The sequence below is a fragment of the Phycodurus eques genome, chromosome 21, assembly GCF_024500275.1.
Source record: "Phycodurus eques isolate BA_2022a chromosome 21, UOR_Pequ_1.1, whole genome shotgun sequence".
Lineage (NCBI taxonomy): Eukaryota > Metazoa > Chordata > Actinopteri > Syngnathiformes > Syngnathidae > Phycodurus > Phycodurus eques.
In genome coordinates, this window is record NC_084545.1 from 9,156,498 (window position 1) to 9,170,567 (window position 14,070).

General features: G+C 40.4%; 1 protein-coding gene across 2 annotated transcripts in view; it reads left to right on the forward strand.

Annotated features, from left to right (window-relative positions):
• Nucleotides 1-14,070, forward strand: part of ahrra (aryl-hydrocarbon receptor repressor a) — a 73,965-nt gene that overhangs the window by 24,211 nt on the left and 35,684 nt on the right. The window contains exon 1 of one of the 2 annotated variants that reach the window (XM_061666688.1): nucleotides 13,589-13,628. The exons of the other annotated variant lie outside the window; for it this stretch is intronic. Coding sequence (XP_061522672.1) covers nucleotides 13,622-13,628 — 7 coding nt within the window. The 5' untranslated portion in view covers nucleotides 13,589-13,621. Of the gene's footprint in view, nucleotides 1-13,588; nucleotides 13,629-14,070 lie in introns of those variants that run through there. 2 annotated transcript variants of the gene reach the window in all.

The window sequence follows — 14,070 nt, forward strand, 5'->3', positions numbered from 1 at the left end:
TTCTTTCCTTTTGGTGTTTTAATCTCCTATTTAATCCTTTCGCTCCCAAGCCTGTACAACCTCAATCTTCATGCTCCCCTCTCTCTACACTGTTGCTCCTCACGGCGAGTGTGGGCGTGGTTTTAGTTCTCTCATATGACCGCTTCATGTGATGCTGCTGCTCTTTCATAGCGATCAGTAAAGCGAAGCAATTCCATTACATGAAATGACATTAAACGTCCATCTAATTGAGCAGCACAGCGCAGCTAAAAAGAGGACCCCTGCAATGAGGTCAACATGTCACGCAATCAGATTATACCATGAGTGACTTGAATGCGGGGCTGTGTTGAACAGGAGTGGATGGTGAAAGGTGGGGGATGTGGGCACACAAAACGAAAAGAGAGGTAACATTAAAAGAACATATTGCTTCATTTTTGGGGGCATCGGCAATAAAACATCAGTCACCCATCAGTAGACCTTGCGTTCTTATTTAAATGCGTTGTGTAAAAACAACAACAACAAATCAGGACTGGCAGAGTGATATGTTTGACTGGAAGGGGTGTGCATAATGTTGTCATGCATGTCTTTGCAAGCTTCATTTAATCTTGACTGTGTTTTTAACACACCTCCTCAGAGTGGTTTTGTAAGCTGTCATCCAGTATAAACAAAATATTACAACCTGTCTCTTCAGCTAATAAATTCTCATGTATTTAGTCAGCAGCTGGATGGATAGCAGAAACTTAACACCTCCAAGAAACCTTCAGGGACCAACCTTTTCCTCTTGGCGAGCCTCTCGCCCCAGCTACTTGAATTCCTTCCCATGCAAATTTCCCTTAGCCAAACCTGTTGTCAATTTCCAAGCCATTTTGAGGCTGTGTTGTTGATATTTTGCCCACCCCTTTTTGGGTGAAGTCATCGCAAAATGAGATTTGATGAGCTGGAAAACCTTATTCCCATTACAGAATTACAGAGGAAGTGTAAGATGTCATATTCCATTGCACTGTTAGTATGTGTCAGTGTGTTCATGTGCATACGAGTTACAGTCATGCAAATCTTGAAGTAAACATTATTCTTACAGAGCCACACAGATATAAACAGAAGCTGGCACCGAAAACATGTTAACTAAAACCAAACTTTAATTGCAAGTTTGAATGAGCAAGAGGACACAAAAGGTGTCAAAGCCAATTTTGCTAAACAAAAAAAGTGGATTTTCTAAAAAATGTCAGTTTGATTTCATTTGTCTATTTTGTTTCCATGTATGTACATATAGAGTATATTGGTTCGTATTTTTCGTTGGTATCCTTCATAGATTAACAGGTACTATACGGCTACTAAGAGACCACTCATTCGTCGCTCATTGAAAATATTTAGAAAACCTGTAATATCTTTGGAGTCCACAATTATGTGTCTCTTGCAAATTCACTGGGAGAAAGTACTGTACAGTGAATCCCGTTTAATGGGGGGGATACATTCCAGACCCAACCAACATCTGAAAATCTGGAATATAGTGGACCTCCTCCAACACGCTTTAAATACATTCAAACTCATGGAAACAGACTTTAACTTATTAAAACTCACTTTTTAAAGCATTCCTTAGTACAAGTTTGCACTCCCTTCCTGTCAAGATATGGGAGACTATAGTGGGGGTTTGCGATATTGGATTTCCTATAGAATCACACTGGAAAGCCTTTGTGCATGTATTGCACGGATAGACAGAATAACAACAGCATAGGTTGTTGAGGATAAGAATGCTGGGGTCACATTTCCAATAAAGATTCAACAACAACCCCTAACCATCACGTTGCATCCCCAATTCTCACGTGTTTTTTTTTTTTTTTTTTTTTTTTTTTTGAGTCACAAACCAAATCAAGAGCTTTCTCACACCTCCCCCTGCAGCAGAATGCTACCTGTGGTGACAGCGTGGTTCATCATCCAACGTCAGTCTGTTTAATCTCATTTTAAGACAGTTGCATTCCCACCCTGCAGCCACAGGTTGCAAGTGTGCTATGGAATGCTTTGAGCGCAGAATGCCAAAAATAGACATGCTGACCCTTTAAAAGCGTCTGTTGTGGCTGCATGGGGGAAGCTGCGCGTTGGCCCCTTAATACAGGCTTAAAGCACAGCCTAGTCTAGTGGGGCTGAGGTTGGAGTATGTGTGCGTATGTTTGTGCATGTATGTGTAACGCTGACTGAGCAGGCAAGGGGGTTGCGTGACTACTGCAGACGAGGCTGTGACCTCGGAAAAGTGGTTATGAAAACGATCTGTCGAACCGAGTGGAGAAGGAGTGAGCGAGAGCGCCTGTGAATGATTGTGAAAAGACGAATAGATGGAGGGAACAACCAGGGGTACCTCCAGGTATTCGGGCCCCACCACTTCAATGCCGCACTATGAAAATGCTATTTTTTAGGGCACTTGTCAGTCATGGGCCTTTAGAATCGTTAGGGTTCCCCCACCCCCCTGACCAAACCGCCCCATATGGCGCCCCGAGGAACACCATAGAGAAAAGAGAAGAAAGACAAAGAGCAGTCTTGCTGAAATAAGTTCAGTAATGACACTATAGGAAGCAACAACACGCCCACACACACACATACAATTCTACTCTGTCTTAGAAGTCAGATCACAAGGGAGTGACACCCAATGGCAGATCACACAGGAGTATTCTCATCGCGTGCCTGTACAGCAATGATACACAAAGCCAGAAATGAAAAAAGATGGAGGAAGTGAATATTTTTGTCACACACTCAGAGGGAGAGAAAAAAAGAACACGTCAAGTATCATATTCCTGATGTGGCACCGACACGCTCGGAATATCCAGGAGAAATGTCTGTGGCTTGAGCTCTGTTGGAGTCTGACCATAGGGAAACAATTGGAGAGAAACATGGTGTCTATGCATATATTACATACATACTATATGTATTTTAAGGTCCCTTTTTTATTTTTCAAAGGAGTTGGTAAAGAAAACCATACTACAAAGAATATAATCATAGAATTAAGAAATTAAAATAACTATTAAGACAGTAACAGCAAAATGGTCAAATAATAAAGACGTAGTTTAGAAGGCACGTTCGTTGTTATCTAAATTTGTTTTGCATTAATTCAGTCATATGTGGAAAAGAAAACATGAATTTACGAGAAAAAGTTGGAAAATTACGAGCATAAGCTTACACAGTGATACCTTGACTTACAAGTGCCCCAACTCACAGGATTTTGAAGTTACGAGCAGAAATTTTGCTTCGTGTTGGGAGCTTTAGAGACACACACAAAGTTTGACAGTCGCCGATGCACTCAGAGGTTTATTTAATGGGACAAACAGTCAAACACACAAATACAGAATGAAAACACTCGAAAGGAGAATGAAAGAGACACTAACACTGTACTAACTGCATGGTAAATTGTCAACCGAGTTGGAGTCGGAGCTCCCGGTGTTACCCACTTGGACATGCCCCTTAAAGGCACAGGTCAAGACACAAATACGACAGTGTGTAAAGGGCAGTCCAAAAGTAATGAGCCCAGGTTTATTTAACCTACTAAGAATATTTTTTTCTTTCCTGAAATTATCAGGGTTTGTAGTTTATATACTTGCTTGAAGCTTTATTTCGAAAAAAATGTTTTGTTTAAACCTGTCCTCTTCCTGTCAGCCATTTTGGAAATGAGGTCATTGTTGGATACTCGCCAGAAGCAGTGAGCTGTGATTGAATTGCTTGCTTTAAAAGAGGAACCACCACTAAACACTTTCAAAAGGTTGCAAAATGTGTGTGGGGAAACTGCAATAGACTACAACGCAGTCAAAAAAGTGGGTGTCCAGGATCAAAGGCGCAGGACAAGAGCCTGCTTTGTGTGACCTCTGTGACAAGTAAAGGAGCTTATGAAGTCATCAGTTCCTTTGGCTGGATCAACAGATCATTTTCAGCAATTAATCCTGGGAATAGCGCAAGTGTCGAAGCACTGATCAGAGAAGATTGTAGCATCACCAATGATAACATCATGTGTCATCATTGATGACATAACCCTAACCTCACACACATTTTGTCAACCTTTTGAAAATGTTTCGTCGTGGTTCGCTTTGCCAAAGCTAGAAAACTTCTGACCTGTAGTACGGGCATCCAACAATGATGTCACTTCCAAAATGGATGACCGGAAGAGGACAGGCATAAACAAAGCTTTTTTTTAATTTTTTTTTTTTAAACAAACCTTTCAACTACACAAAATGTAAATTTCAGAAAAAACGTAAAAATTATTCGTCAGTTAAATTAAATTGGGCTCATTACTTTTGGCCTGCTCCTCATGTGTATTTTACTATTCAGTTGTATTTTTCTGAATCAAAAACATTTAACAAAAAATATTTTTTCTTCTTTTGGTGCTGGAATGGCTTGATGGCATTTGAATTTATTTCCATCCAGGGAAAATGTATTTGATATACAAGTAAATTGAATTACGAGCTTGGTCACAGAATGAATTAAATTCGTAAATCGAGGTACCGCATTGGTACAGCATTGGTGTAAGTATGAGGGCTGTTGAGGATCTTGTCAAGTTACACATTATTATAAATTCAACTTAAACATTCTTTATTCATGTAACTTAATGACTTTTGTCTCGCAAATGTACATTTTTTTTGTAATCTGTTATTTATAGAATGTAATTGCAATTTTGCACCTAACAAGTTCCTCAGCTTTCACTTCACTTCAGTAGAGTCAACATGCTCAGAGACTTGGAATCAAAGAAAGGTGCAAGCTATTCATTTGTAAGCTAAACTTGCCAGACAAATGAAAATGTAGATGTTGCCTAAAATATATGCACGTGCGACGTTTCGTCTTCTTCTTTCACCGCAAAAGCAATTTAAAGAACTTAAAAGAAAAATGAATCAAAGGACGATGTCTTTGCAGCGACTTTGTTTTCTTTTTTTGGGCATATAAATAGACATTCAAGGACAGCCCTGTCTTGAAAAGGGTTAACACTGAAAAGTGAATTAAAGAAGGGGAAACACAGAAATAAAGTAAAGATAAATGAGAGGGAGGAAACATATCAGTGTTCCGTGCGGATTGCGTGTGAGCAGTAATGCTAGCCTTCAAAGAGCACAGTGGAGCACATTGTATCCATGCATGAGTCGCTCAACAGGGACGGCGGCATGATGGAGGGAGGGAGGGCATACCAGGACAAGGGCTGTGAGCGAGATGCGGGATGAGCGAGAGGAGAGAGGAGAAGGCTGAACGGCCCGGTCTCATGACAAACCGCATCTTTGTTATGAAGACAGCGGCCGGCTCTCACGCTTTTAAGTGGGAAAGCCACATGTTTTCGCTCGGGCACACACTCGGCGGACACTTCATTAGGTACATCGGCCCAATCGAGTGACATCCTATAGAATCCTGGAATTCATTTGGATTTCAAATGTAATCATAAATAGCAACATTAATTACAAGATAGTTTTTAATGATCATTATTATCAGTCATCATGACATGATGATGCAGTATATCACTGTCAGTAATATTAATCTTCCCACTTTGCACAAACAGTGCAACTATTACTGTAGAATACTTATACCATATTAATTACCATATACGAACATGCGACTAAATCTTCAGGGTTTTTTTTCTTCTTGCTTTGATTAGATTGAAATTAGTTTTTGTCTCTACTCAATGCTGTTTTTTTGCATTTGTTTTTACTTAGTTTTTTTCTGTATTTATTTATTTATATTTATACGAGTGTATATGTGTGAATAGGGTCACACGCTTTAAACACACGACAACTTATGAAAAACAAACTTACTTGATTAAACACTTTTTGTAAGTATTCCTAAGCACCTGTTCTCATGCTCTCCCGCAATTCTCCAATTTAGAAGCAAGTGTGCTTGCTTCAAGCTGTTTATTTGTCATGCTCAGTTTATTGTAAAACTGACACACAAAAGTGAATAAAAAAAACGATATATTAAAACACCAAAATGCAAACCAAAGGCTGTAAGCTTAACGTTTACATATCATGTGAAACACCATAGAAGGGCTAAAAGAAATTAGCATCTATCATCAGCTACGGTAATTAGAAAGCTTCAAACAACTGCTATTTTAACATACATGGAGCAGAAACAATTTTTATAGCTCTATATACTCTTTGCGCTGTGGGAACAAATATTGATTGGGGACCTTCTCTGCCTCTTCCTCTGTTTGCTCTTAATAGCGCTGCATCTCTTTCAGTAGACCTCAATGCTGCCTGGCATGCTGTGGCACAACATTGTACTACACCGAAGTCTCGCAACTTTAAATTCAGACTTGCCTTTATAGTGTACGCTATAAAAACCCATGAAAGAATAATTGCTTGAAAATCTGTGATATAGCGGTTGCATGAATGATGAATGGTGATATAATGTGAAAACTCTGTATATAAAATCGATGGATGTTCCAATGTGTCTGCGTTGTAAGTGTCCTTACCTTTTAAACACTTAAATATACAGCAATACACAGTAGTACTGTACACTATGTAGATTGTATGACTTGTAATATGTGTTTTAATGTTTTTTTTCTTAGTTTTTTTTAATAGTTGAAATGTTTTAGGTTAGGAAGCATTTATTTTACCACAAAACAAAAAATAAAATACCGCATACACTCAAAATCTTGCAATATGATGAATTATGCACAATATGAATATGAAAAAAAAAATCTGCAATGGACTGAATCTACAATAGGTGAACCGCCATGTAGTGATGACACACTGTATTTACATTTAAAAATTGCTTTGTCACACCATCTAACATCCCCTTCTTCTTCTGCGCTCATCTTCCTCGCTGTCACTTCTACTGTATGTCTCCATAGCTGAGCGTGATCACAGCCAATTATGGCTTGTTTTGAGCGTGCGACCCGTTCCGTTGGAAGCGATACATTACCGGCAACTCGTGCCAAATCCCTCCCTCCATCCTCCATATGTGTGCCGTCTCTCACGCTGGTGCTACATGTAGCGCTTCATTCTCCACACAAGTGTTGGAATGCGGGTAAATGTGAATTTAATGATGGGACATTTGCAATGCATATGGCGGAGAAGAGGATCCTTGTGTTCCCGCTACACCATTTTAACAGTATCTCGTGATTCAGACTAGTTCAATCAAACGTTTGAAAACAATTACATTTTCTGCAATTTATCTAAAGAAGCCAATCAGTCCAGAGTGTACCCCGCCTCTCGCCGAAGGTCAGCTGGGATCGGCTCCAGCTCACCGTGGACCCTAATGAGGATAAGCGGTATTGAAAATGAATGGATGCATATTTAAATAAACCATCACTATTTGCAGGGGTTGTGGGACCATCGATATGAAAAGTGAAAATTTGTGGGTAATGGACACCCACCCTAAACATTTTGTAATTGCCTATATTAATAGTTTAAACCCTATATAGGGAATACCCCAAACTATGATCACAAAACACGTTATCAATGAAAATGAGAAGCTGGTAATCAGAGTATTCATATGTGTATGTGTCTCTCTCTGTCTTTCGCTCCTTCTGGCTTGAGGCCGGCAGATGCCAACGTCACGTGGTGGCTAGGCCAACTTCGCTCATTAGCCAGCACGCAGATCTTTAACTACACCACTGAAGTAAACTAGATAAATGAAATTCAAATTGAAATAAATAAAAAAACATAATACAATTTCCAACCACGCATTTTTAAAAAAAAATACTTTTATTTCCAAAACGAAAGTACATTTAATGTCAGAAAATATCCCTGCTTTCTTTGGTGTCAACCCCACTCACTAATAGCCTCGCCTGCCTGTCTGACCTCTTCTGAAATCTTCCATCACACTGCTGTTTACTGTCAAACTGGCCCGCTATCAGCAGATGCACAACACTAGCTCCTCCTCTGCTAATATGACGTACTAGAACGAACAGGGCGTTACCGAAAGAGCACAAAAATACGCATATAGCTATTAATAGGTGAGTTTTTCAGCGAATAGTTGGTAGTTATACAGACACATTCACAACTAGGTGAGTTTGCGAATGCTGAATGATGAAATCACTGCATTGATAAAATGTGTATTAAATTATTTTTTTTAACCGATTGATTCATTTGTTTCATGATGCACAACGTGTAATAAAATCCAGGACTTCAACCTGCTCTGCGATTGGCAATTGCATGAAAGTTAACCAGTCGGCAATACCTCAAAGACTCAAAAGAAGCAGTCACATGCTCCTTATCAGTCATTGATGTTCTGCTTCGGTTCAGTTTAGCTGCCTCGCACGGTCTCCGATCGTCACCTTACTGGTGCTGTTTAATTGGGTTACACACATAATCGGTTTCTTTGGCCTTTGCCTATTCAGTGCGGCTCTGCTTGACATTGCTCATCAATGGCTCCGGAGACAGAGGACATCGCGTGCTCCTGCCGCAGTGTTAAATCTATTTAGGGCCTCGACTTATGCGAGGAAAAACTCAGTGGCATGTTGCTGAGCTAATAATGTTTGACCGCTTTCCCAGTGAGCCGCACAAGTGCTCCTTTGGGACCAAGAGAGAGTGAGATGCGGGCTAGCGAGAGCACAGTGGCATGGCTCTACATAAACGACCTCTCTGTCGTTGCGTGCGACGGTTTATTTGCAATACTGGCCACATGTTTGACCATTACATAACTCCTCAGTTGTGGTCTGTAAATCATGGCGTATTTAGGGATTTCAGAGCATGTGGGTACAGTATGTGTGATCTATACGATTTTGAATGAGAATTTCAATATAAGGTGGCGCCTGGAAATTTGTTGCATTTGTACCTTGACCACACTTGTAACCCAACACAATCGTATCTCAAGTCACATTTCCCCGTTGAAATGAATGGAGTGGCCATTAATGTGTTCCAGCCGCACATAAAATGGCAACAAAAAAATTGCGCAATGAGTTTTTTTCATTAGAAAAATAGCACACTATAATATTATACTTTAGAAAACCATGCACGAATGACATAATTAAAATTAAGCACTTTTTGTTCTTCAATTCAATGCACATAATGCTGCTCCTTCTGGTGTGCATGCCTTGGCCACCTGGGGGCAGTTTAAAGGCAAACTTTTCTGCCTGGGTGCAGCAGCTAATCATACTGCAGTGGGGCGTATCCTACCTACAAGTCAAGTACGATTCATTTAGTCGTTTTGCAGAGGATAATACAGTATACTGTACGACTGTGTGTACTGCTATATTATTGTCTATATTATTTGTGTTCAAATATCCATTGCTTAAAGGGTTATAACACAGATAATCATTGCCTATGTTAACATTAGTCTTCAGCGAGCGGACTAAAAGTGAAGCTAAGTGATTGTTTTAAGTACACAACATCATTTATTTGTTTTATGTTAAAATAATTATTTTGTTTAAATAATCTTTGTCTTCAAACAGCCGGAACGGTGGACGACTGGTTAGCACATCTGTCTCACAGTTCTGGAGAACGGGGTTCAAACTCCTGTGTGGAGTTTGCATGTTCTCCCCGTGCCTGCGTGGATTTTCTCCGGGCACTCCGGTTTCCTCCCACATCCGAAAAACATGCGTGGTAGGTTGATTGAAGACTCCAAATTGCCCAAGGTGTGAATGTGAGTGCGAATGGTTGTTTGTTTCTATGTGCCCTGCGATTGGCTAGCGACTGGTTCAGGGTGTGCCCCGCCTCCCGCCCGAAGATAGCTGGGATAGGCTCCAGCAGCCCACGACCCTGGTGAGGATAAGCGGTAAAGCAAATGGATGGATGGATGGATGGATGGCTTCAAACATTTTCCACTGATCAATTGGTCAAAGCGAACAACTGTCCTAACGATGTCTCGTTTCTAGAAAAACTCATAATTTGTGTGCAACAGTAATTGTAGTAATTCTATACTTTTATTATCCCAGAGATGATGTGAAGCATTCAAAATGTTTTTTTAAAAGTAATCTTTGTCTTCATTCATTTTCCAAACACTGATCACACAATAGAAAACAATTGGTTTGATGAGTTGGCGTTTCATGTCCCTGCTCTTTTCCCTTGTTTGTTCCATAACTGCATCTCATTATGTGAAATGTGGGAGCTATGAGCCTAATTAAAGGATAATTAAAGGTCCCCCTCTGCAAAAGCAGACACGCCTTTGTTGCACTGTTTGCACAGGTGCTGTGAATCCCTTGTTGTAATGGTGTCAGGTTTGCGCATCGTGCTCGTACATATACACTGTCCACCTGTATGCACACTCTAATTTGAGGCTGTTTTCAAATGTGCTTTTTCCTGTTCTTTGTAGATTTCCATGGCAAACGTAACACATTAATCGAGTGTGTCGAGTCAATAAACGAAACAATTCTCAGATGTTCCCGTTTGGCTGTGAACTATATACTGAGTACATTTAAAAGTGCATGTCCTGGTCTTACTCATCTTCTCCTCACCTGCTATAGAAAAGTTCAAATGGGGAAATATGTCACAAGTTCGAATGTTTACCAGATATAATGATTTTAGCTCTACATCGTGTTTCTTGCCAAAGAGAGAAACCCGATGATTTGAAACCTGTAGCACCACAACAGTCATGATGCCATGTGTGGGTTATACCTATTTGTCTCACTACATGCTGTAATCCCTCGTCAGATATACTGCTGAGAAATTAATCTGCAACGTAAGACTATAACACTCAGTAATGCATGCCAGCATATCATAGCAATCCCAAGATGCCATGGAAAGAACTGTAATTCCCCTTTAGACTGTGATTGTCACACGGGATGATTTCAGATGAGTGTAATCCTCTTCTCTCTCCTTGAATTTGTGTTCAAATCGAATGCACAAAATGATTATTCTGCTAAAAATGTGGAAGTAGATCCACTCACAGGCCACAACATGAGATAGAACCACACAATCTAATGAGACGACAATGGCTATAGCAAGATAATAATGCAAAGTTTTGTTTGACAATAGAACAGTTTTATTATTGTAGTTACTGTATAGTTTGCAGTGGCATAGAACTGTGCCGCATTATACTGGGCAGTGTTTGTAATACAGTATTTTGGCCACCTTATTTTGTAATGAGTATTGTATGGTGCAGTGCACTCCACACAACTGCATACTGCAGCTCCAATTGTATACAGTACAGTACAGGGGTGAGCTCACCATTTGGCAAACAGACAATTTCCTGGTGCCCTGAGATTTCCAGGTGCCCCCAAACATCTCATAAAAACGAATTAATAAAGTTGATCAAAATGACCAAAGCTTTAAACCTTTCTCACGGTGACACAGAATGTGTGTAACCGTCAACAGCAAGAGCCCGGCGAGCCCAAGTGACGAGTGCCACTTTTAATCATGAAAATGTGAGCAATGCTATCCCTACTATCCCCCTCGAATAGTGGGGATCCACTGACAGACAGACAGATATTTGATATAACTCTTGCATTGGATCTCATTATACGCTACCTTCGGTTGAAATTTAAGGATGAACCTAAATTGCAACTATAGTGAACTTAATATGACCTTCTCTAAACTTTTGAATCCACGTCCGACTGTTAAGTGTCTCAGTACATTTTTGCACAACTTGCGGACGTTCTCCGAGGGTAGTGGCCACTGAGCCGAGAGTGTCGCGGAGTGTCTACAAAGATACAGAGAGACTAGAAGAGTCACAGAGAGGGATAGAAGAGGATGTCCTCGTGAATTTTTCCATTCAGCTCCTTGTTAGAGAACGGAAGGTTATGCAAGTTGGACATGTAAATTCAAAAGTTATAAGAAGTTCAAATTAAGTTAAGTTGTAAATATTAATAAGGCATTTTAGGTTCATCCAAAAAATTTCCCCCGTAAGCCGAATATTCCTAAAATGTTTTGACTAGTGCAGAGCTTATTTTATATAACTGCAAGTCGGTGTACCGAATGTTTTGTCTGTATCATCCAGCTAAAGCGTCATCTTTCACTATAAATAGCAGGCCGATATTAACACATATTACTGCAGATAAACAAAGTATGCCATCCCAAGCCTCATTTCATTCAAACGCACAGCGTGTACCATGACACACTGACACGCGCTGCACTCCAACTGTCTTTTCTCATCTGTTCTCTGATCTTTGCTACGCTGACCACCCACAATGCAACAACCCCCTCGCCGTGAGTCTCATCGTGCTATTTACAAAAACTCTAAATACATAACCATGTTTGTCCCACGGTCCTGTGACCAAATTACAAGCATATTAGTAAACCAGAGTATGATTTTTGTGTGTGTATGTGTGTGTGTGTGTGTGTGTGTGTGCCAAGGCATGCATCACTGCCTTTGTGTATATGAGATAACTATCATTTGGTGTTCTCTCATATGCTACTGGGAGCCTACAGGGTATATGCATTCCCACTGACGTACAACGCTGAGGTTAACCAGATGAGGGCTGCTGTAGCGATAAGAGGTCTTACTAGGCCACAGAAACAACAGCTATGGATTTCATGGGGATGACAGGTGAGTGTATGGTGGGAATCCATTCATCCTCCCATAACACTAGGATAAGTGTTGCACCTAACTATCACACAACGTTCCGTTACGATCGAGTGTGTGTAATTGTGTGTGTGCAGGGGCGTGGTTTAGTTTAACGGTCCCACCCTGCTGCACGCGATGCCTGGGAATCCGTGCCTGGTGAGGATTTACTGAACTTGCTTTAGGGAATCCCTGCTCCCTGCCTCCCACATAGCGCACCCCAGCCGACACGTACACAAATACACACACACATACACGCACACACATCAGACGAAAGCATCAATGTGGTGCTGTCACATGTGTAAAGAATCATCATGCACACACCTTCAGGATGTGGAAGTGACACACCTGAATTTCAGCAGATCAAAACACACCCACACCATCTGCATTTCTTCTGCTTTTTTTCTGCATGTCGCCTGTCATGAAAACACTGCACTATGTGATGCGGTATGATTATGTGCCAGATTAAAATGCACACTGTTTTGTAAAGTAAGACTTTAAAAAGAAAAAAAAACAAAAAAAGCATCCAATGAAGCAGAAAGCAAAAGAAGAGTGTCTGGTCTTGCTGGCACCATATCAAGCAGCTTGTTTGGATTAAAGACAAGAGACATGAATTTAAGCAAAAGGAAGGCAACCGCAGCATCGTAACAAGCTATATTTCATGCATCTGTCAAGTTCTTTAAAGTGAATGGTGGAGACAAGCGAGGGAATGAAAGAAAAGTTTATATAGCCTCGGGTACATAAGCTACGTTTTCAACCAAGTTCAGTTCAGTTCGCTTGTATTCCCGCTAAGAGTGCGTTGACTGGATAGCATCTGCTTTGTAAACAGTATAACATCATCGATGAGTTAAAGAAAAGGGTTATACAACTTAGCAAACAAGGGGACAACCAAAGTTTGTTCATTTAAATGCAAAAAAAAAAAAAGAATGTGTGCAGTACAGAACTGAACTGAATTGAACTGCTTGATAGAGGAGAAGGGCTGCAGGCCTAACTGGAAAGTTTGCTTTTCCATGTAGTGAAATGTCACCCTGTATTATATCTCCAGGATGGGGAGGGGGGGGGGGGGGGCATAAAACAATGATTTTATAGCTTTTATATGCAACAACGACATTCTGGCAACTGGGAAATTACATTTATACCAGCTGCGATTTTTCTTTGAGGACTGAGCTTATATGCTCTCACTTGTAATCAGTTGTGAAAATGGTCATAAAAATTCTATTTCCAACAGGGCAAAGGAGACAGACAGGGAATGAGAGGTGATGTCACACAATGCATTTCACAGGCAGAGTTGATGTGTCACAATGTTCTCTCCATTTAGTGGAGCTGTTTGGTCATTCATAAAGGGAACCTACAAAAGCAACAAGTTACAAGCACAATTACAGACAGCAATTAGGTTCTATTGTAAAGCAGAAATGTAAGTAAGGCATTCCCTCTGAATTATTATTATTATTTTTTTTTTAAATGTGAGTACAGACTCATTTAATTGCTGTGTTATTGTATTGTTGGTTGTCCTGGTCACTTTATCTTTTCCAAAATACACCGGTTGGGGAACACGTTTGCCCTTGCGATTAAAACCGTCATCTATAGTATGTCACGTATGCGAGGCAAGACCACTTCACTGAAAACCCAGTAAGAAGAGAAAAACAATGAAACTTGAAGCATGTTCGATTCACATCTGGTGCGCCCACTGACTGACTT